At 41.2% G+C, this 23,937-nt stretch overlaps 3 protein-coding genes across 3 annotated transcripts; all 3 read right to left on the bottom strand. All coding sequences in view use genetic code 11, as the record gives it.

Moving 5' to 3' along the window:
• Positions 1-3,762: 3,762 nt before the first annotated feature.
• On the bottom strand, positions 3,763-4,548 carry EGR_04183 (hypothetical protein; the record flags this gene model as incomplete). Its single annotated transcript, XM_024493432.1, has 1 exon — positions 3,763-4,548. The coding sequence occupies one exon, from the start codon at positions 4,546-4,548 to the stop codon at positions 3,763-3,765; it is 786 nt and encodes a 261-aa protein (XP_024352133.1).
• Positions 4,549-13,465: 8,917 nt separating this feature from the next.
• EGR_04182 (hypothetical protein) lies at positions 13,466-14,161 on the bottom strand (the record flags this gene model as incomplete). The annotated part of the gene is made up of 1 exon (XM_024493431.1): positions 13,466-14,161. One exon carries the CDS (start codon positions 14,159-14,161, stop codon positions 13,466-13,468), a length of 696 nt encoding a protein of 231 aa, XP_024352132.1.
• A 2,204-nt stretch (positions 14,162-16,365) lies between these two features.
• EGR_04181 (putative ATP-dependent RNA helicase pitchoune) lies at positions 16,366-18,808 on the bottom strand (the record flags this gene model as incomplete). The annotated part of the gene is made up of 3 exons (XM_024493430.1): positions 16,366-16,860; positions 17,637-17,834; positions 17,912-18,808. 3 exons carry the CDS (start codon positions 18,806-18,808, stop codon positions 16,366-16,368), a joined length of 1,590 nt encoding a protein of 529 aa, XP_024352131.1.
• Positions 18,809-23,937: the final 5,129 nt, after the last annotated feature.

Below are 23,937 nucleotides of genomic sequence, written 5' to 3'. Positions count from 1 at the left end.
CTATTATTATGCCTTCTTTCGGTTTCGGGAGAGACTTGGGACGCTACACTGCAATATATTCAAATTTATTAGTCGGTGATAAATACTTCACCACTTCGGATTCAAACTATAATTAGGTGCATGATGAATCCTAGTGAAGTCGAGGCCTCTCCTGAGTCAAAGACATGAAAGCACTCCACTGCAAAACGATGTTAATTTAAAAGAATCATAAGAACGCCATGACATCGAAGTCAAGCTCAGGCTTTTTAATGCACTGATGTTGGCAAAGCAAAAGTTGACATAAAACTACTGCTGACCTGCAAATCCTTCGTTTGCTTAAGTTTTTAAACACCTGTGCTCCAGACGATATCTTCCATACAGTAGCCATTTTTTTTCATTTCCATTTTTAATTGGGTGGGTTAATGTTTCTTGTTAATGAATTTTCTGTTTTTATGGTTTTGCAATAGTCCTTTTAAGCATTCATTATTTGGATGAGGACACATTCCATTTCTAGCGCAACGAAAGGCGCTTTTACTGCACCAGCGACCAAAGTAGTAATGATTAGGCAGATCATGAAGTTCCGCCTTAACGGATTAATGAATACCTGGAGGCATAAACATAACAGTTTTGTTTAAACCCTTCATTTGGTCAAGTATATTACCACATTAGATTGTAGGTGGCACCACGCATCGGAAATTCACACGTCAGAGTTATGCTTTATGATAGGGCTTGGACACTCGTGGTAACATAGTGCATGAGTCGAGGTGTCTAGAGGGACTAATATAGACTGAAAAGGGGGCTTTAGTTCCTATTAGGTAACATTTTTCCATGGGAAATAATGTGTTAATATTTGAGTCTACTTTCTGGCTACTGCATTAAAGGACTGCGTCAATTACGGCAAAAACACAATGGAAACAGGAATGTCTCGAATGATACCTACTCCTTTTTAAAAATATTCCAAAGATTTGGTCTGTTAGGATATTGAACGAGAGGTATCAAGAACTCTTTTCGCATACTTCGATTCGTGCAGACCTGATAACAGCGGCGAAGTGAGCAACGAAGTGAGAGATGTGGAAGTTGAAAGAGAATGATTGTGTATCAACATTTTTTGAATCTATTTCAAGCCCAGGCTGGTAAATGTTCAAAAGAGAAAAAATGAGTTATGTGTTAGTTGACAAGCTGACAACGAAGAAGCAACAAGCCTTTACAAGGCTCTGAAGGAATACCCTCATAAAGTACATGTTGCTACAATTTCCTGTATTTAAAAATATTCAACCATTGTTTATTCCGATAATTTGATCCTTGGTGGACCTCAAAAAGTTCTGCTCCGTCTACCTGAATGGCTGTTTCTTGCCTCTTAGTCTATGGATTGTCAATATGAAGAAGATTCGCGGAAATTGATAGAGACCACGTCCCCTTTCAAATGGTAGGTACCCTTTTGAAATGGTGGAGAACTTCCAATACTATTTTAGTTCATCCTGTAGAATATCAGAAACGTCTAAGGTGAAACCTCATTTGATATTAACTTAGTACCATTAGGTACTTAATCACTTGTGCCTTAGGTCAATGAGTAACTGTGCCGTATTTTCATTCGTCTTGCTAGACCTTGGTCTACCCTGAGGGTCGCGTCGGTCAATGACGATGGCAATCAAACTTGACTAGGCATTAAAGGCGGCAGAGTCAGTGCTATCAAATTGTTGTGAGTGTAGCGCCCCTGAAGGCATAACACTCGGGACGATTATATGTAATTGACTTACACAAAAGATTAAGGTTACTGAAGTCGATTCCTTCTTGCCACACTGTCCTCACCTCGGCGATGCCAGTCATATCTACCTGGGTTCTATTCAACCGGTAGAGGAGTATATGAGGCAGCGCTAGTTCATATAATTGATATCTGCATAGAATCACATTGGACAGCTCCGTAGCAAGCGTTTTTAAATGAATAATGGCGAGTATTGCTTCCGCTGTTAATAGCTTTTTTGCTAACTAACGGGACTAAGGTAGGTACCAAAGGTTGAAGTCATTTTCGGCCCTCTTATTAGGGGTCGTTACTGATTTTCCTCATCTACAGCGCATGCACTTCTTCCACCCCACTAAAGTTTATCACATAGCAGTAGAAATCAGGATAGGTACAATTTAAGACCAGGTTTAATTTCTGATACCACCGATGTGGCGCCCCAAGCCTTCCCTGAAGACGAAGGAAGCCATAATACTCGGGTGGAATACATGTAGTAGGCATACAGTAGGGCTTGGGGCTACTAGCAGGACCCGAAGGGTATGCCGCCCGACAGAAGCATAATCATAGAGCCCATAAGTGATTCCTTTACCAACACCGAGTGTTAAGCGAATGGCCAGCGTATTACAGCGATCATCAGAATTTTTTGCAGACACTTTTTGAACTTCTCGAATGCACTGCTCCTATCAGCATTGAAGAACACTTTGTAGAAATTTGAGTGTTGGCATATTAGAACTGTTAACCTTGGGAAACTGTGAATTTGAGCAATGCGATTCTCACAAGGACGATTGTGGACAACGCCTGTAATTTGATAAACCAACCCATAATCAATCCTTTCACCTGCGTAAAGTGGTTTCCCGTTTACTTTGATTAATCTATGTTATCTCGATTATAATAATAGTGTATGCAAAAGTTAACCTTCAACTCAATGAAATACCGCTGGCCAATCCAAAAATACGAGCTCGAAGGTCACGCATGAGGAAAGGGAGTGGATGGAGGCGCGTTGACTTTCACTGCACTGCTTGGCACAAAGTAGCAACTCTGGCTTCCCTTTGACGCCTAGTCAAACGTTGGTTATTTTGTCGAGGAAAAAATTGCATTTCGCGTTTTATGATCCCCGAAACAAACCCACTTAGAAGATAGAATGACACCCAAAAGCGGCGGCTTGCTATAGATGGCATGGCAAAATTGTTTGATTTGGCGCTTTCCAAAATTCCTAAGCCAGTTGGGAATTTAGGCCTTGCTTGGTAATCAAAGTGGTATGTCTTTGACAGATTTGTACACATTGGATTACGCAAATAGTTAAGCTCACGAAAGATCACTGTAATCGAAAGTAAAATGAATGAGGACGCACTTTCACACCCATCCATATCAGCGGACAAGCCATTAAAAATACTTCTTTGGAATTGGTTCAAAAATCCTGATGTGACCCTTTTTTGTTATCCTAATCAGACACACACAAAATCTACCGTTAAGCTGCAGCCAAGCTGTTGTGATCGGTGAGAGATTTTTTGCCTGAAAATAAATGAGCCAGCCACCCTTCGTTGTGTGTAGGTTAGGTTGAGGTAGAAACGCCAACACCAAACGACTTGTCTATTTTTTGCAAGGGTCTTTGTGATTTTGAATAGGCGATTTGCAAATAACATCACACAAATACACTTCAATTTCACTTTTAACTTATGATAAACACTGAGTGGCACTAATCTCAGTTTGGTTAACCCGTGGATTATAGCGACCTCAGTGACCAGCTTAAATTAATGTGGATTAATCTATCCTTGGGTAAATAAAGTAGAAGACTTAATGTGCAAAATGATCACTCGTATTCCTCACAATTCCCGACTAAGTTACAGCTTCATGTTCTTGTGTGTGTTTGGGATTAACAAGGAGGGGAGAAAAGAAACAAATAAGCATGATAAGAAGCAGACTGATGTGAGCAGCAGCAGCAGCAGCATAGTGCATTTTTTTGGATGAAGAGTTTGTACAAAGCAGAGTATAACAGCGGACACGCACACACACATACACCAGGGACGACGATCCCCTCCCAAGCATCACTCCTTCACCGCCTGAAGTTGTTCGTGTGTGCACGTAGGACCGTGGTAGAACTCGGCCGAAGTGACCACACCCGTGAACCAGGTCTGTGTGGAGGCATTGCAGGTGGTTTTGTCTGGATGTCCATTCACCACAGACAGGCTATCCACATCACCCGGTGCCCATGAACTGATGTCCGAGTCTGGGAACTCCAGGTCGGGCAGTAGACCACCTGTATTATGGAGTAGTTTGATTGGACGCTTGAGGGTGTCAAAGGCAAGGAAGGGCAGAAAGTCATCCACATTTGTAGCCTTGGCTGGGTCAAATTCGATGTTCAGATCATCTTCATCACTAAGATAGTAGCCGGAGTAGTCCTCATTAATGGGGAACTCCCTATCACTGTTAAATTGAGATGCGATCTCGGCGTCCAGACGATCCAAGGAGAGGCAACGGCGTTGCTTCATGGCTGCAGACGTGGTGGAACCACTGATATTCAGGGAAGGGGCGGAATCAACGCTGGACTTCGATTTACAGCGAGAGGGAGGTGCGAGGAAAGGTAGGCAGAGAAGACCGTAGGACTGACAGGAGACGAAGCCCGATTCGCCGCTGCCGGCACCTCCTCCACCACTACCACTGCTGCCGATACCCCCAACGCCGCAATTGTAGAGTGTCTGCTCACTAGACATTTTAGAGGCCGGATCAACGACATGCTGCAGAATGTCATTGTCATCCGACTTCCAGACACGAGTGGCGCGCCACTTCGCCCGAGAGCGTAAGGGAGCCCGAATCGCGTCAAAGTGCACCATTTCGTTGGGCTGTGCGAACAATGCAAGAGGTAGATGGAAAAAACTCCTTTCACCGATCCACATAATAATGAGAGGAGAGCTATATAAACACAGTAAGGACAGATGATTAAATATGTGAACGCTTCACTTTCTTTTTTTGGTTAAATATCATATTTTAAGCTGTATTTTGCTCTGAATTACGTCTGAGATCGCATGTGGGTTAGTGTGCTGGCAACCGAGGAAGTATGAAAGTAGTTTGAAGGTACTGGTCATCTTGTCTCAGCAAATGCAAATGTCATAAATAAAAGCAAGGTTTTGTGTATTTAAATAAGTGACTAAAACAGAGTATTCTTTGTTTTAAGACATGCATCATTGCGCATGAAAATCACCAGTAAGATCTAATAATCATGTTAATAGGTATTCAAATGGATAATGTTCTCAAATGTTAAAATTCGTTCAGAGAACGCAAGCTCACCATAAATGTAAATGAGACAAAACGCGTTTCGAGAGTTTGGCATTATGATTAGCAAAATAGTAGAGGCAAAGGTACTTCCCTTGTTAAATAACACCAAAACCCTTGAAGTACACACAACTACCCATTTACCACACCACCCAGCCAAACCAAGCGCCTACAGTTATGCATTTTAGAAGCGGCACCGCAAACTACCAGTTAGTGTTTTCCTCCAAATAGCACGAAGCACAACAATTTTGAGTGGTAGATGGTTGGTATCCAATGGACTACAGAATTTGGATTCTGTAGGTCAGCAAAACTCATTCCGCATGTTATAGCATTATGCACAAGGTTATTAAAACATATAACAAAGAGTAACACATAGAAGTGATCACCTTATCGGAATGAGATACTGATATCCATCTAGAGGAGGAGAAAATACGAAGAGGAGGGTGAAAATTTCTTACTAAAAATTAAAAACCTTGAACTCGGCGAAATACATTTTGCTAAAACCGCTTACTGATGACCCAAAAAGGTGGAAGATTTTCGAAAATATAAAGATGTTTACAAAACTAGTGATCGAAGACACCACATTGTCTTTGCCAGTTAGTTCCATTAACAGTGAATCCACTAGAAAATGTTTTACAATACATTGGTTGCTTGTTAAAGCCTCGGTTTTGGTAGAGGGGCCACTTGGGAGCTCCGCCATTATGCTCTTGTCGGATGGGCTGGCCTCCGAGCCATGTTAGTAGCCCCCAAGCCCTATAGTATATCGAATATATGCATTCTACCCATGAATTATACCCTTACTCATCCTTAGGGAAGCCACGAGACGCTACAGCATAATACAAAACAAGAAGACAAAGTGGCATTAAAGGCAGTCAGAAATAGTGCCACTTCAACATCGGCACCAGTGCTTCTATAGCAAAAGAAGCATTTATGTTGTAAAAAATGGAAGATAAATAGTTTTAATGCACTTCAGTTGGCAATCGATGGGTGTTATTTTATTATTAAAGAAGAATACAAACTAGAGAAACTAATTACAACAATCACAGCACTTTACAAAGCTGTTCCATTTCGTTTTTGAAAAAGTTAATTGAATAGAAATTTACCGAATTTCTGTAGTAACTTTAGCCAATGGAATTGTTGACAGGAATGGTTCACTGGGATCAATGTTAATGCGAGCGAGGAACAAATAAAGGGGTGCACCAAAGGGCAAAATATCAGTGAGTCCGTTGGAAAGTGTAGAGAAATTACATTTTAAAAGACCAGTCCCACTCACTGATAAGGCAGCAGGATGCATCAGGAGACGCATGCCTGTAAGCCATAGGGGGGTTTGTTTTTCACGGATTGATGGATGACACACACAACAAAGCTGATTCAGGAGGCACCAGTGAATGCTAACTAGACGGTCTAGCGCAGAACGGATGCCAAAATATGACAAATCAACATTTGTGTACCACTACCGAGCCTGGTCGCAGAATAGCAACGTTAACATTGGGTGCGAAAATATTTCACTCCTATGGCTATTTCCGATGATTGAGACAGCGGAGGTGGCAAAAGCGCCTGTTTTTACCAGACACGGAGAGGAGGTGCTTCAGTGCACGATGTGGGTTTGCATCTTCGAGCTGTCGTCCCTTCATTTCGATTTCTAAAATGTCACTCAACACGAATTCGTGAATTGGCCAGAGTAATTGAAAAGGTAGTGAGTTCATAAGGTACAACGATTGCTCTTTCAAATTTACCCCCAATGCTTGAAAGTGGGGCAAGTGAGAAGGGATATACGTAAAACTAACCGATTGGTAGAGTTCCTAGCTAACGCGGCGGAAAAACCAATTGTTCATGCAAGCCAAGAACTTGTTCGTAAGTTCAAGGGCGTTACCTCGTTTTGTGGGACAGAGACGCGAAATTAGTCGTGGGAAATGGGAAGCAGTTAGAACGTAGTTCACGTAAAATGAGCTAGAAATATCCATCCTAATCGAGCTTACTCTTGTACGAGTAAAAGTGGAAGTCAAGCTAAGTCTTTTGCTTCCGCAGACTCGAGGAATAAGCGAACCTTAGCATGAACAGGAGGGATGCAAGTGATCTATCCTAGCAAATGCTTCTGGGTGCATAAATAAACCACCAGACATCAAACTCGTTTGGAAGGCAAGAGAAGTCAAACACATTATTCCCCCAAAATCATCATACATTCTGTCTAATTCAAAATTTTCAAAAGTCTCAATTAAAAAATGAAGGAGTGGACTTGACTTTTTGAAATTTCACCGCAACATTCGAATTAAAAGAGTATTCGAATCCAAGTGTTCCAGTAAATTAAACAAATCATATTAACGATCCGATTTGTGGAGTGAATAAACAAACAGAATAAGTACACATGCATACACACTTGTGGAAGTCATAATCGGATTGTTACGCTCTTGATCAAGTCAGCAAACACCTTCCAAGCTCCAATAAATAAGTACAGGATTCGGTTTGTCGAAAGTCAACGCTCGATGACAATTGTGTGCTTGTCAAATTGTCACAAATCGGTCAGAGTGGGTTTAAAAGTGGATGCCATAACTACTGTTCTCAAAATGTAGGTCAACTACAGAGGACTTCGAATTCGAATGACAAGCACCGCTTATCTTCTAACTTGAGCGGCCACTCGTTGTAAGCAATGAACAGGAACGTAGTAGATAACCCTAGATACTAAACAAACGGGACCATTTAACGAACTGTCAAATGCATACTCCAATGCAAATAGTCCAAAGTAGTATTCGTGATCTAGAAAATTCTAATGAATGAGGCGAGCGCCTTTTCCCTATAAAATATTTGTAACTTCTTGTGGGGTGCGAGACAGACTAACTGGAGATGATGCAAGCGTGGATGCGCAAAAATTTCCGCACAGTCCGTTGGAGCTCCATCGCACCACGATCTGTGAATCACACAGTCCAAAAAAGGAGACAATGCAAAAGACAATTCATGTCGTGCTATTGGAGGACCTGTTTTATGGAATCACACGGCAGATGACACTCACGCCACAAGTGAATATGATGTGGTGATTCAGTATTGCGACGTTAAACGCCACCATGTAGGAGGTAGGGGGGAGGCTCGCTTTAGGTCGTGTCTTTTGTTGATGCAAGAGAAGTGTACCAAGCGTGGCAAGTGGCCCGAATCATTATCACGCCGAATTTGAATTTGACGATGCGTTTTCTCCATTCTCGTGCGCTTTGACCGATGCAATACACAGAAAACGCACTTAAAATTGTGAAGCGATCGCACATCGTACAAAGAGAGTTCCATTTTTTGGTTTCGGCAAGCATGACCCCTCCAGAGAGTGTGCGCCATAGATCTTCAAACATAAACGCCTGTGGACACCCGGCAGCACAAAATTACAATAACATTCTTAGAAGCAGAAGGCAACTTAAGAAATGCTACCATTTGGAGGTTCATGAATATTCCGGTGCTAAAAAGTTTTAAAAATTCAAGTAATGTGAGATTTTATGGCCAAAATTAGGATGGAGATCTAGGATTTTGACGAACACAAGCGCAATGCAACAATCGCACAATAATGTGGACATGAGACATAAAACTTGTTCGTCTTTTATAGCATTAAAGGGATGGTGTTTGTGTGTTGGGGAGCTGCCAAAAAGTATACCACAATTGACATTTATTGGTAAGAAATTTAATTTCTCTTTAGTACGTGAAGAGACCAAGAAAGTTAGACTAGAAAGTGCCACAGTTGGTCTAATTCCGAGTCTGATTTTTGTGTATGAAATCTTCAATTCATTCATTCCAATCGTGGACTATTAATGAGGTCTCTGCAGTCTTCGGAGGCTTTAAGCACCGTATTAGTATCGGAGTGTACTGTTTCTATCATTTCTGTTAACAACCGACCAGGTTTCATGCACACTCATAGCAGTTCTAAACAGAACCGTTCACCTTATGACGCCTTCAGTAAAAACTCGGATGCTGCTAAGTAATGTCTACTCCGAGCCGATTGCTTTACAGCTAAAAACAGTAGAATCACAATTCGAGTGTTGGATCCACTAGAAATAAACACTATTTTTACCTCCAACTTGAGAAGATGCGGCAGATCGCTTTGCACCTTTTGCAATCAAAGCCACTGTTCACCGTTATTGAGGACCATAACGATTGGTGGATCACAGGACAAAGGAAAAGGGATCCACATGCACCACTTTGAGGGACCGTCTACGCGTAGGTGTTTGGAAGCGGTTGCCAGTGCATTTGCTTTATGCGTGATCGCTTCTAGCCCAAAGCATTTCCAGTGGCTTCCCCCGCACCACCGATAATCGCACCCACATGTGTTATGCAAATGAACCAAAGGTGAATGACAACACTGACTGCAACAAAAATGGCACCTTTTCCGTGATCTAACATCGAGAAAATGCAAAGACAGTAAGGTGGGTCTCATTGCCATTAAGGTGGGCGACAAATCATGTTGATGCAAATCAGGTGGGTCCCATGCTATCTCGTAGAGAATTCCCACTTAAAAGCGCTGGCAATATTTCATATAATGACGGATGAAAGGCCGATCCTTGATTAACTAAAGACTAGGATATGAAACATTTTGCCATATATAAATAAGGAATTCAACATCTTTTGTTTACAGATGTTATGGTAGGTGGCAAAGGACCAGTAGGAGTAGCAACAGCAAGGCTGGAATTAGCCTCATGAAAAAAACGAGATGCTAGAAAACACTAAATTAAGTTTAGGGGACCGACTACCAAATAAGGCATCAAAATACGTCCTGTAGTAGACTATTTGCGATAACACTGCTCCACACAAAAGTTTTGCGTTGCAATGGCGAAATCTTTCAAAATGGTAGGATTAGCCAGTCTAGTGAAATTACAACAATAATATAGCATTGATAATACAGGTTTTGAAAAGGCGTTAAAACGATATTTGAAAGGTACGGCGCAGGCTCTCAGTGACTACCACATCCGCTTTGAAGACTGTATTTTACTGCCCTGTTAACTGAGATGAGGCAAAAAGATAAATTGAGACTCCAATTGTGTAGGCAAAAAAATAAAAAGTGGAAAAATCGGCAGCTTTCCATACTTTGTTTGGAGCAACTATCAAGGAACGTATCTCACACAATGACGCCATTTGGATGGATAGTGCCCACACCAAAGTTTCAATCGTACAACGAATTGGAAAACCTGTATACTTTCCTAGAATTTGAAAGCAAACGCACCAAACTCCCGAAGCATAGTAGCATATTAAACTCGGCATTCATTCATTCATTCATGCATTCACTGAGGTCTTATTACTAATCATGGGGTAGGTCGATCAACTGGAGGTGGCGGTAACGCCAAGACTTACAGCTTTTAATCAGAAACCAAGAACCGCCACATTGACGGCTTTTGAATGACTAAGTGTGAGGATCGGAAAGGTATGCACACAGTAGTAATATTTGTTGGAGAATTGAAGAAGTGATTCACACAAGTTCGCCTATGCACACACACACACACGCACATACGGGCAGGCAGAAGCAACTGGTGCTGTCACCAGCTAGTTGGTCATGCAAATTGGAGGGGAGCACGCCCAAGACTGAAATATCAAGCCAACTTCCGTATCACCCACTTTGGTGGCATGCCATGACGACTGGAATCTGCGATAGGGTGACAGAGACACACTCAGGCCATAACTACTACAGAGAAGGGAGTACGGAATCTAGTAAAGTGGATATGGTGCCAATTTACGCTTGGCTAAAGTGAGATTGCAGTTGTACCAAAATGATAAGACTCGAACAGCCCAAAATCCCACCGAAGTTTATCCATCAAGGTCAGATATTCAAATTATGCTGCCGGCTAGAAGAGTTTGAGCAGGATTGGAAAATGTATGCATCCAGAGGTCCTTACATGAAAGGTGAAACTAATTCAGAGTATAATTTCTTTGGGCGAAGTTCGTGGACCATAATGCATAGCGTAGAAATCAAATTCAACCCAGGGCAAGGACTCAAGGAAGCCTAATTGGTTGGACTAGGGAAACGCGAATTTTTATTTTACTGTACATACACTCCTCGTGTAGGCCTGAGGACAGTCCTTTGCGATTGCATTTACTAGTCAACCAAATCTGGGCTAACACTGTTGCTGAAAAATGATTTGAGAAATGTAGAAATGGTAGTGATTAGTCAGGAAAAACTTTGTTTACAGTTTGTTGACATATATACGCAAACGATTTGTGTGAATGGAGTTTCATAAATGGCTAAAGAAAACCATGCGGACGCTTTCAGGGTGGCATTTGTTGCCGATAGATCAAGTAGTCCACGTGAATGGACAGATTGTGGAGATGTGAAGCAAAAAGTAACCACGTACAGCGCAATAAAACGCAACTTTGACGGACATTTCGTGGCCAAATCGCACAACATTGATATCCATTTACAGTTACACGGATGGCGATGGAGGTACGATCACGTAGTCTGCGTGAAAGTGGTATTCCTACTTGCCAAATCCAAACACTGATTTTCAACTAGAGGGTATATTTTTGTGAATGAGTTTGCGGTGGAAAAAATGAGTCTTTAAACAATATCTCTACAAAGAATAGAGAAGTTTACACAGAAAAAGGGGACATTCGAAAGTTCGACTTAAAGATATGACACGCATGACAAGTGACAGTGTCAAATGGTAGTCCAAGTTCCATAAAAGGAACTAATAAACAAGCTCTTTGCTTGATTGTTCATTTTCTTGCAGAAAAGTCCACTTTCTTTCTTCTTTTCACAGTCGGTAATGAAGGATTCTTCCAAAATGACTGCCCATTTAATCGCTTATGATGATACGGTGTACCCGACCCCCCTTAAACGCCTCACCAACAAACAGCACTCTTCGTTTAAAGGCTATCAAATGTCGTCGATTTTTACCTTGAATAGTGGCTTACAAATCAACTGATTGGCACATTACAATCACCAGAAAAAAATGCTGCTCTCCAACCAGTTTTAGAGGCTAAAGCATAGGAGACATTCCCAAATTGATGACTGTATGAAGCTCAACAAAAGGAGGAAGCAAGCCTTGATGAGATAACATGCTACTAACGTTCAAGTGTTAGAGGCTACAGTGGTGAGCAAGGAAATTGTGCGTTTACAGCAAATTGGAGGAAAATCCGCCATTTCATTTAATTTGCAAGTTCATGTTGATCCTATTGTCAAAAAGATTTTCAAGTAGGCCTACACTGACTGTGTACAAGAGGAAAAGACTAGATGGGCCATTGACAGCAAATGAAATCTATAAGACTAACGCTAATAATTTAGACCATTTTAAGTAAGTTTTACGGTTTCTTAATTGACAAATAAGGCGTAGTCGTCAAGTTATTTATCCCAGCAAGTATTACCATCTGAGTTCACGCAGCCACAGAATCGAAGGTTAAGTAAAAAAACATAGATATTCCTTTTTTAAAAGCACAATGAATAAGCGTTTGTTTGAGGAAAAACTGACCCAGAAATTTGCATTTCAAACCTTACGGAAACCAGGATTTCAGGTATCACGCCTAGGAAATGTCTTCAAAAAAGTAAAAAGTGTAACATTAAATTCCAACAAAACGGGAAACAGTACAGCCATTCTTATCTTAGAGTACCAGAAAAGACTGATTCGAAATGTGACTTGACTTATGTCAAACTGTGGAATCAGGAATGAAATAAATCAAGTAATCAACTTCTCCTGCATGTAAAAATTAGTAAAAACTGGAAATTGGCGTGATGACACCACGTTATTACAAATGATGAAAAGTATTTCGACAGTTAACGGGCATAAGCATTGCCCCCAATAAAATAATTGAGCTCTCAGATTTTCAATCGGATTAATAAAGATGCGACTTTGGTTCGCTGTGCTCGGCATAGTGGAACGGCACCAGGAAATCGGTCGCCTTTCTTACCGGCTGACAAGGTCAGGCAGCTTAAAAATTTCATGAAAAATATCGCTTACAATGCTTCAGAGATAGATAGGCACAAGCGTAAATGGCGTACGATTTTATCAGATACAAATTCAAAGCTAATACAGAATTAAGTCAAAACTTATAAGTAAAGCAGGATGAATATTTGCCCAAATTAGGCGAATTTTCAAAAAGGCAGTAAGACTGGTGCTCACAACAATTATTGTTCCTACTGAGACAGGAAATAATAAAAAATAACTTAACAATAATTTTTTATCTTTAGGAGGAGAACCAACTCAAAAATACACATAAGGTAGGTGGTAGTGTACCAACAGGACAAAATAATAGATGAAATAGCACATTTAACAGGCTAGTACAAAACATTCATTGATTAAACTCCATAGAAAAAATAAAGACAGAGGTTCTCCCATATACTGATACCTTAGTCCCTGAAGCGAAAAAATATTAAACTGACTTTGGGAGGGGAAAGAATGCGTGCTACAGTGGCCAATAAATGAACTATAACAAAAGAGAATAAATAACGAGGCTTACAAATTATCATGTAACACTTAAACACTACAAAAAATGAGGCAGCTAGAATTTGAATGGATAAGGAATGCGTTATAAGTACAGAGGCGAGATGAGGCTTACTTGAAAGACTTTTTGTAGATCGGAAACATTCCGGAAAATAGACTTGTCAAAGAAGACATGAACGTGGTTGCCAAGATCAATGATCCCCCAGGACTTGGCCACACGAAAGACGCGACCAACGTGCTGTTTTAGTCTTGAAGCATCCTTCCCGTTCCCGCCTCGGCCGGATGAATGATCCAGTATGCGTGAGCGCATATGCAAGGCGTCTGCATTTATTCGAAGGCAAAAGCTCTTGGGGATTTTGTAGGAAGTCTTTAAATCGACCTGTTTGTCTTGTGCATTCGACGGACTTTCATCAATCAGCAATGGCAGGATGTCAAAAAACTCCCTGTACTTTGTAACAAAAGAATGCAACTCAAATCGAGTAAGACCGACAAGTTTTTGGACGTTGTATGGAAACTCAATGATTTGTTTGATTACAAGGGCAACATGAAGGCCGTTTTCACCTGCTTGCCGTAAAATGCGTCGTAGGACGAGAATCACAGAAAAGTCCGAAGCAGGCAGTGTTATGGTTTTGGCGCCGGTAAAATCAGTGGAGCTTGAAATGACAGCCTCTATTTTAAGGGCTTCAGCCGTACTGTCATCAGCTGCAGAAATGTTTCCAACGCCCGTATCTGATTGAAAGACTTGTCGAAAATTACGCCGAGGCTTCGCCAACCCCACCATACCGTCTTTTACATGGAAAATCTCCGGGTATTGACGCAAAAAAACAGTAAGAGCCTTTAGGTTAGGCAAAGCGGCACGTACGACAGGTGAAACATAAGATAAACAGCCCATCAGCCTTTGTAGTGGCATATAGCGATGAGATCCACAAGTCATTAAGTAATTCTGTAATAAAGCCATCGTATTTCTACGAAGAATCGGATCAACAAAGGCGGGAATAACAGGAGTCGCTGGAAAGACTTCAGAGCCAGACTGAATCAAACATGCACAAGCATGGTCAACATAAGGCAAGTTTTGTTGTAAAATATGTGATCCATTCTCGAAATCCAGTTGACTGGTTGGGTAAACGTAATTTCCAACAATTATAAAAAGGGAAGGAAAACTCTGAAGAAATTTGATAAATTCAGCCAGTGATGTATTGCCCACCGGCATGGCCACACCATACGGATTGACATACCCGTGTGCATTGCTAAGAGATGCTTGAAATGATAAATAAAGAGCGGAGATGTGCATGGGACCCTGATGATTTAGGAGAATTTCAAGAAGAAATAGAGCAGTTGAGTGGCTTTGATCGAACATTATAAGTCGATCTGTATGAGCGCGGTCAAATCGGAATATCGAGTAACGTCAAATTCCAGCAACCATCCCACCTCCAAAACCAAGACCAATCCTTGCTGTAAGGCTGAACTTGCTCCCTTCTATGGTTTGGAACCCTGGTGCATTAAAACAATTTTTAAGGTTAGATTATTCTTACTTGCAAGTCAAAGATGTAACAAAAAATATCTACAAAAATACTTAGTTATTTAGTTGGCGCTTATTATTACTGCAAAAAGTTTACAAGACGTTTCTATCATGTAAATACCTCACCTTCCTGAAAAGAAAAAGTAGTCTGATGAACTTTCACATACTGACCTATTGCAAGAATTGTTATCAATCTATCTGCTAACATTTTATGGGGAACTTGACTAGTGGGTGGTTTGTTCTTCCCTACGATGGCTTTGATGCCTGCTCAGGTCGTCTACTACTGGCTTCCACCGCTTCAATAGGGCCGTACGGATGCCAATTCCTGGATTCGTTTATGTCATGGCAGCGTTATTATCCATACATTGTATAAAGTAATAAAAGGTTGTTATGGACAAAAAAATCCACAAAAGAACTTTTGTTTTGGGAGAGTCCCATATGGGTGTCGACCGGCCTAAAATGGCTGTCGTGGCCTGATATGTATGGTAATTTGCATTTAGCTCCACAAGTCCTTTAGATTATTCCATCCACAACCATTTTCTTTATTATGCGGCACTTTTAGTGGGTAAATCAGTCATTAGAATCAATATACTCGTGCACGCGAATCAACTATCCTCGCAGCTATCATCAATACAGCTCCCCAAGTTGTCACTGAGGCCATAATAAAGTAGAGGAATGCAAAAATGAGACTAATACTAGCTTACAGGAAATTTTAGATGCCTTGACCATGTATGATTTCCTTAAGGCCCAAATTTCACCACAATTTCGAAAATCTCAAGATTTGTTAATCACTCGGTTGGGCAAACATCACTCCACTTTATAATGTCTTGCAGGCATTCTTCGGTGCATACTGCAAGGCAAATTTACAAACTAACTTAATGGAATTTATTCGGTACAAAGCTATCATGAAATTCAAAAGTCCTCCCAAAGTGATGGATAATTACCATGTGGTCCGTATCTTGGACAGTTCTGTTATATCTGATCCCTTTACGATGGTCAATACATAAGAGCAGAGCTATTGCTGAAAGCGGCACTCAAAACCAGATGAGACTACATTGTAAAAGATTTCACCTCCCACTTTGTGATTGCATCACAAGCACTAGTTTCAAAACAAATCACGATCTTATAACCCCCCTGAATACCCCATGTTTTGTGAGCAGCTCCACACCGCACCATGATGCTAAAGAAATCGTCGCTAATGCCCACCTCGAGCACCAAAGAGGACCCAATTTCTACAACAACCGAATCATGCTTCACAGACCACAGGCCATCTTCAAGGATGTTGGTGAAGAACAGCACTCGGGACTTGACTGCAACCGAGACCAACGCCCTCCCCGCGAAAAATCAAAACAACGCGCGGTCCAATGATAAACACCCTAAACCTACGGTACAGGCGACACCTAGTAATGATTACACAGTGTATTTGGAATTTCATATGTACAATTAAAACGCACTATGCATGTCAACTACCTAAGGTGTTTATAGAACTTGGTTTTCTTTGCGGCTCCCACGGCCGCAGCTCCAAAGGCCTTCCGCTTCATTCGTTTCATATCAAACTTCTTCGATGGCTCTACTCCCAAATCCACTTTGGGAACGATCTGGAGACCACAAGTCTTAGCCAGAGCTGCCAAATCCAGTTCGTTGACATTGAAGCAAGAGAGCTTAGAGGAGTTGTAAGACCTAACAATGCCCTTGAAAGCCTCTTGCGCCGAGTTCGCCAGAAAGTAGTTAGAGGAAATAAGCTTCTCCAACGCTGGCTGTACGTCAGCCACCTTGCCCGCCGCCACCTCGTACTCAACTGGAATGACTTTTGAGCTGCGCAGAACATCTAGAAATCCAAGTTCATGGGGGCGGAGCATGAGAAGAGCGTTCCCCGATTTGCCAGCGCGAGCAGTTCGACCAACACGATGAATATAGTCCTTCGGGTCATCCGGTGGATCGAACTGTACAATCCAGTCCACCTATTGAGATTACACATCCAAGTCAGTACATCGCGTAATACGACAAGCACAACATTGCTGTTATAAAAGAACTAGCAAATAGTAGCAAAGACAATTGATACGGATGACAAAGATATCCTGCTTATTAATCAGTAGGAAACTGTAAACTTCATTGAAAAAACCTGTCGTCCCTGTTGAAATGGACGCCAACTTCACCCTTTCAAACACATTCAACCCAAGCCAGATACAATTTTGAAAAAGCCAAAATAGTTCATAGAGGATAGCAATAAATTCCTAAAACATTTAAACTAAGCCGGATCTGATCTTCCCTTTCGTTACGAATAGTCACGAACGTCCATAGCCCAAAATTCCCTTAAAGAGATTACTCATATCATTACATACAGTTAACGGATGTGATTTGACCAAAAAATAGCAACATGAAGAACATTAGTTACTGCCGTGTAGCTAAAATATGTACATATATGTGTGCATTTCGGCGTAAAAACGCAAAGCCCGTTTTGCCCACGCCCTATTAATGAATTTAAAACATTCAAGAGACGATAGTAACTGAGAGGAAGACACCAATGAGATTAATTCTACCGGCCACAAAGTAAGAAATTATGACCACATGGAGCTCGAAACATTGCATACACGTAACATAGTAACCTGCCCAAAAATACAATCGTTAACTAAAAAGCCTAGAAGATAAGTAAAACCAGTTTTATCCTAGATCCTGACCTAGGACTCATTGAAAAAAAAAAACAATTTCGTTGAAAAAAAACCGGATATAAACAGACCTCAGGGATATCCAGACCACGAGCACCCACATCTGTGCAGAGAAGCACTGCACTTTGAGCCTTGACAAAACTTAAGAAGGTGCTGGTTCGTTTGGCCTGCTTCTGGCGTCCATGAATTGCCTGAACTGGCATATCGATGAAATTTAGCAATTCGTAATAGAACTTCACTTCCATGCACGCTGACATGAAGACCATGATCTAAAAAAGAAGAAATTCAACACTAAACGTCCCGATTCTCAAAATCATTCAAAAAGCACTGGAAACATAAAGCACACCTTCTTGTTTCTATTACGTTTGAGAAAAGTGTAAAGCAGAGAAAATTTTGTGGTGGGATTACAGACAATATAGCCTTGTTCGAGTGTTTCTACAGTTGCCTCAGACCGCTCCTCCACTCCAATCATAATGCAGTTCGCCTTCAATGCAGACTTGGCAAGTTTATGTGTTTTCTCATTTAGCGTAGCCGAGAAAAAGATGGATTGTCGATCTTTTGGTAGCAGACGGATAATTTGCTCCATTTCCAGTTCAAAACCAATATCTAGTAAACGATCCGCCTCGTCGATTACTAAGACCTTCAGATTGTGCCTAAGGAAATTCTCAGTATTAACCAGGTGGTCAAGAAGTCTGCCTGGAGTTGCTACAAGGATAGTGACACCCTTCTGTAAATTTTGGGCTTCGGCCTGCCGGTTACTGCCACCCATGATTAGGCCGATACGAATTTGCGTGTGAGCCGTAAGCTCCTTTAGTACACTGTAAATCTGAAGACTGAGCTCGCGTGTAGGAGAAATGATGACAGCACCAGTCCCATTGCGACTTTGCATGCCCAATTTCCGAATAAGTTCAACAACCGGGATTAGGAAAGCAAGAGTTTTGCCGCTCCCCGTTTTCGCAGACGCCATAACATCTCTGCACTCAAGTAAATGTGGTATACATTTCCACTGAATTTCTGTCATTTTGGTAAGACCCATGTCATTCAATGCCCTCTTTACTGGTTCGGAGATGGGTAGATCCGCAAATTTGTGACTTAGCATGGGCTCTGTGCCAGGAAAGTGGTCGTTTGTTGGAGAAGTTCGCTCTTCTGAATGTTCCGAATTCGTCGTCTTGTTGTCCGCTAGCGTTTGTCTTTTAATGGCATCTTTAGCTTCCTTCAACTGCTTCGCTTTATCGCGCTTCATCTTCAGTGCACGCAAAAACTCCAAACACGCTCCTTCTGCAGGGACAATCTAAACAAAATTGGTATTAGGTGCTTATCGTGGTTGCCAGCTTAACCTGGTAGTGTATTTTTTTTATTGGATTTCCTAGACACATTTTGTATTTTGAAATTCAAACGTAAGCATTACGTTGGTTTGCTTAAACTTGGCATTTTTTCAGGCAGAATTTGACTACTTTTAGATGGACGACTCAATATGATATCGTATTTCTAAAAGTTAAATCTGGATAATTTCTTCTCAGAACAAAATGATTCCGCATTTCGGTTTTGCTGCCTGCCGTTTTGCGAAACCCATAGGTCTCGTTAGCTGTATTTTTAATTCCTGTATTTGTATCTTATACCAGCCTACTAATGCCCCCAACTGTTAGCTTTTTTAAAAGTAGAACAATATTCATCTTATAAAAAGGGCGGATTCCACTTAAAATGTAATATCCTGCCGCTCCACTGTAGTCTTTGCACCCAAAAGTGATGCGGATGTATCCACTTTGCTAACGCGTAAAAGAACTGGGAGGCTATTGGCGTGATCCGGAGACCATGCCAAAGAACGGAGTGGAACAATAACTAGCATTGACCGAAGCGTCTACGTCATTGAACTCAAAGTTAACTAGAATATTATACTAATGCAAAATACTCTCATGATAAACTGATCCCTTGAAATGCATACAAATTCATAAAATACTCGGCAAAAACACGATTCGAAGGTGGTGTGATATTTCAGGGGTGATGTAATCAGCTGTTGTTTCAGTTCTTGAAGAGCCACAAGCATCTTGGGCTTCGGTTTAATTTGAGGCTAAAAACTCTCAAATATGTGTTTTCATCTCCAGTACTAGTGAAAATATTATTCTATCGGCCAGTTTCCCTAGTACCTTCTTATGTTTTATGGATCACTGAAATTTATAGGTATAGTAGTAAAAATAGGAGAAGTCGTGCCTTTTTACCATTTTCAAACGTCTTTCCTCAGATAGCCTAAGCATTTTAGTCTGTAATTTAAAGGCACTGATGGACTATTTGTCCGCACTTTGTTGAGCTTGCTTTAAGCACTGTCAACTTCTCACAATATAAGTGAATTTGTGCATTTTAAAAAGACCTCTCGCTAGATGTAATTAAACGATTAATCCTATTTGCAATTTACACTCTTTCATAAAAGTAGTTCAAGCGCCATGCGAGCATTTATTACGCATCTGGCATTCCCTACCATTGTGACAGAATCGGCGTTTTGACGTGGCTGACACACTCTATGCACCCCTCCCAAAAAAATAAAGTACAGCCAATAGTTCTCCAAGCAATGACAGTTTTATTTTTTGCCTCCTGTCACTCATATCTATAGCAGATTTTTACTAAATCTAACCAGTTCTTGTAGGCACATTTAGCGTTAAGGCGCATTCTTCAGCACTGATGTCATCAAACGACCTGACACCAGTTCGATGAAACGCATAATATCCACTGGTAAAGCACATTCGACATCATATATGATTCTGTGTGTGACGATAAAACCAAATAAAGATAAAATGAGGTCCGACATGGATAATGGAACATCACCCTTCCCTTATTTATCAAATCTCAGAAGCAATAGAAATTACTTATTTGCACTACCCAACCCTAGTAAGTAGCAACCCTTTCATTGCGACCAATCCACACAAGTTTTACAACGGAGTTCCTCCGAAAGTGTCTTTACATTGGGCTGGCAAGTATACATTTAAAACTCCATTTGAGATCGAAGGAGTTATTTCACTTTTGGATGTGAACTTCATTGCGAACATTGGCAATGATTGAAAGAGGCCAGCTTACTAAAGTCGTCTGATAGCTGAGGCCCTTGGTCCATTCTTTTGTGGTGTAGTTATTCCACATTTTAGTGATAGTTAACTAGGGTGCTTGATACGCCTGACTGGAATATCACAGAACGAGCCTCATCTTCTGCTGCCGTGGTGCTATACTGGAGTCTTTTGGAAACGCGTATGGTGAAATGTACCATCGTCTGACGAGTGAAAGCCTTACCCCGCACAACGATGAAGTAGTAACCGAATTCTGTGTAGAAACGTGGAACTTAATCATCACAACACCGATCTGTCTTTTTTTCTTCTTAACAGGATTGTTAGCAGGTAGTAGTCATGGGTCGATCTAGTTGAGAAAAATTAAAAGAAATTGTTGTTGGCGTTGTAAGAAACTGAATTGAAAGTACTACATCATGTACCTCGGAGTCCAGACATAATCCGTTACTAATCATGAATTTTTTGACCCACATTTTTACCAAATTAAAAATATTAACCATATTTTTTTTAAAAAAACAAAACCGTTGTACTCAGACAAATGTCGCGGATTACGAAATCACCGCTTCTGAGCATGCTCGCTTTGAAGTGATTTAAAAGCAGTTTGTCAACTGTCACCAGTGTTTCTTAATACCAATAAACAAGTGGATTGCTGAATTCAAACAAAATAATCCAAATCAACGAGAATTTGATCCTCACCTTCTTATTTTCAGACCCCTATTTCTCTCTAAATTTATGTCATCTTGTGGCTATTGCTTAAGCGTACACTTTGGTGAGTGGTATACCACCCGTAACAAAGTACAAGTGGTCGCTTCGTTGTGGCCATTGCGTATTATTCCTTCCTATCTTTAGGGCCATATTACTTTTCAAGGGAGATCATGTAACCAAACTTTTGAATGCCCGCCGCCAATGTGACAGAAACTGCCCTTTAACAAAGACTAATTAAATTTGATAGAGTACACCCAAAATGCCATGGGTGTGTTCCGAGGCTTGGTAAGGATGCACAAAAGAGATCTCAAGGTCTGCAGGTTGAGCATCTTGCCAAATTGCTTCAGCCCGATTAACCCGTGCAATGCTGTGTGTGTATGGGTGTGTGAAATGTGATGACTATCACAGAGGTGGGCTCATTCCTAAAAAATTTCCATCTCCCAATGGCAGTCCTCAAATTTTGAAGCACATGATTTTGTTTAGTCAAAAATTTAGGTCGATATTCAAAGGTGCGTGCACAGTAAAAGGCCAGTCATACATTCTAGAGACAAATAGGGTACTAACAATTCCGGTGGGAAAAGTGAGTTATTTTCTGTTTAGTCCTTTAAAATTGATTTGAGATAATTTTTGGTGATATTTTCTGTCCAATCAACTGGGTGACCTCGAAGGACTTGACTTAGAAGTTTGTTGACAGCTTGTAGGGCGTTAATAAGAGAGTAAATTTAGAATAATTTTTAGGTGTTGAGATCACCTACTGACGAGTTGATCACCAAATTCTGCGGTCGATCACAAATGAGGATCATGTTAGCTTTCCTTTGTAGCCCTAAAACCGTTTCTCCCCGATTCCGCTATTTATTTTAATCACAGTGCATTTATCGACCAATCCTTGGGTTAATCAACTACATCTTTCGATGTTGGGTGGTGCGACTTGTAAGTGTCAGGTTCGGTTGTATGATGCAAGCAAGGCGGCAGTTTGAATAACCTAGTATTACTTATTCAGGAATACAGGTTTGCTCTAGCACCTGATAACCTTAGGTTCTGACGCTACATTTGACAAGACCTTGTATGGGTGACTCTTTTAACCTTTACTGTCGAATTTACGTAACTTTTGGATTGTTGTTTTACGTGATTCTCGAAAATTCAAGCGAAGGTCGAGCAGTTTAATATCTATCCCAGGTGAAATTTCCAATCACTCTAAAACCAAGATAATATATGAGCTTAGACCATTAAAGTCCCTTCGGTTGATTGCGGCTTTTAAAGCTAAGTTCTCTAGAACTTTGAGACACAAAAGTCTTGTTTGCATAGAAAATGGGATGGCACGTACTCAGTAGGTTACTCCACTTGGATTTTTCGCCTCCTCGTTCCCAATCTCTCACATTGCATCTTAAGGTCGTATTAATGAATCAGAAATGACTATTTTAAGTAAAAAATTCCAGGGCTACGCTCTCTTCTATTATGTCTGACAAGATAAAAGGTGGGTTAAATGAGTGGTAAATTACAATTGTAACATCTTAATTTGTCCTCATAAAGCTAACAAAAACAGACAACTTCATAGTCGTTCTAGACGCTGACATTAAACCACTGTGTAAAACTTTGAAGCACATGAGTTTGGAGGATCGGTATCAGAAAATCTGAAATGACTGGGTGGACCAATTGCAAATGCAAGCGAACATTCTGCGTTGAATTGCGCAGAATGTTTGAACCCCCATTCTCCCCCCCGTCACAGTGAAACATTTCAGCAGGCGATCACATGAACTGGGAATCGTCAAAAATGCATGGGTGTGCCGTGCAAAAGTACGGATCCAGTCGCCATTACTCACTTGAAATGCGGTAACGCCGCCAATATTGGGCTGCGGCTTTTAATTGAGCGACAAGCTCTTTCAATCCCTGAAGTGCGTGTGTGTGTGTGTGCTTCCAGGCGCTAATCCAGCACCCAATGTGAATCGGCGTGTGCAATCACCCTGTTGACACACACAGGCAGACAGACATGCACATTCACCTCATCGCCTAGTCCGCTGCGCAGCTCCTCCTCACTCACGCGTGGACAGCGCACACCATTACACGAGACGCAGCCAACAGACGGTTGCCTACCGACCGACCAACACTTGACAAACACTGTCCGTCAAAGTGGGTGAGGCCATACAGCAGATGGTGAGAGCATTTCACCTTTTAATGCCGACTCTACACCACACCGGCTGTAAATGAAAAACAGAGTAGTTAATCCCGCTCCTGCCTTGGTGCATTCATCATGAACACGCGAGGATTAGTTGGCAGGACAAGTCACAGTTGGAGACTATTATGTACACATTAACAGGCCCAGACAGAGCGGATTTTTCTCGTAAATGGCATTACCACCTGGTGTTGCACTCTTCTCCTTCTCCATAGATTAACAAACCAATTTTGAGGAAGATATTAAATAATGTGGAGGCTTTGGCTCTGAACTCCCCTCTCCAAGAGTTTTTGGAGTGATTTTGAAGGCAGTCATCCCATTATTCCATTTGAGGGATGAGTACGCAACGGCTCTATTCACCGGATTGCCAGCTTTTTGTGCTTTACAAAGAGGCTCGAGTTCCAGATGTTTTGAAGAATGTACTGAGAATACACTTATTTAAAAAGTGCT

This window comes from Echinococcus granulosus (genome assembly GCF_000524195.1).
Source record: "Echinococcus granulosus chromosome Unknown EG_S00025, whole genome shotgun sequence".
In the NCBI taxonomy this organism is placed as follows: Eukaryota; Metazoa; Platyhelminthes; class Cestoda; order Cyclophyllidea; family Taeniidae; genus Echinococcus; species Echinococcus granulosus.
The sequence above is the reverse complement of the archived record's forward strand: the minus strand, read 5'-3'. Positions and strand labels throughout refer to the sequence as shown.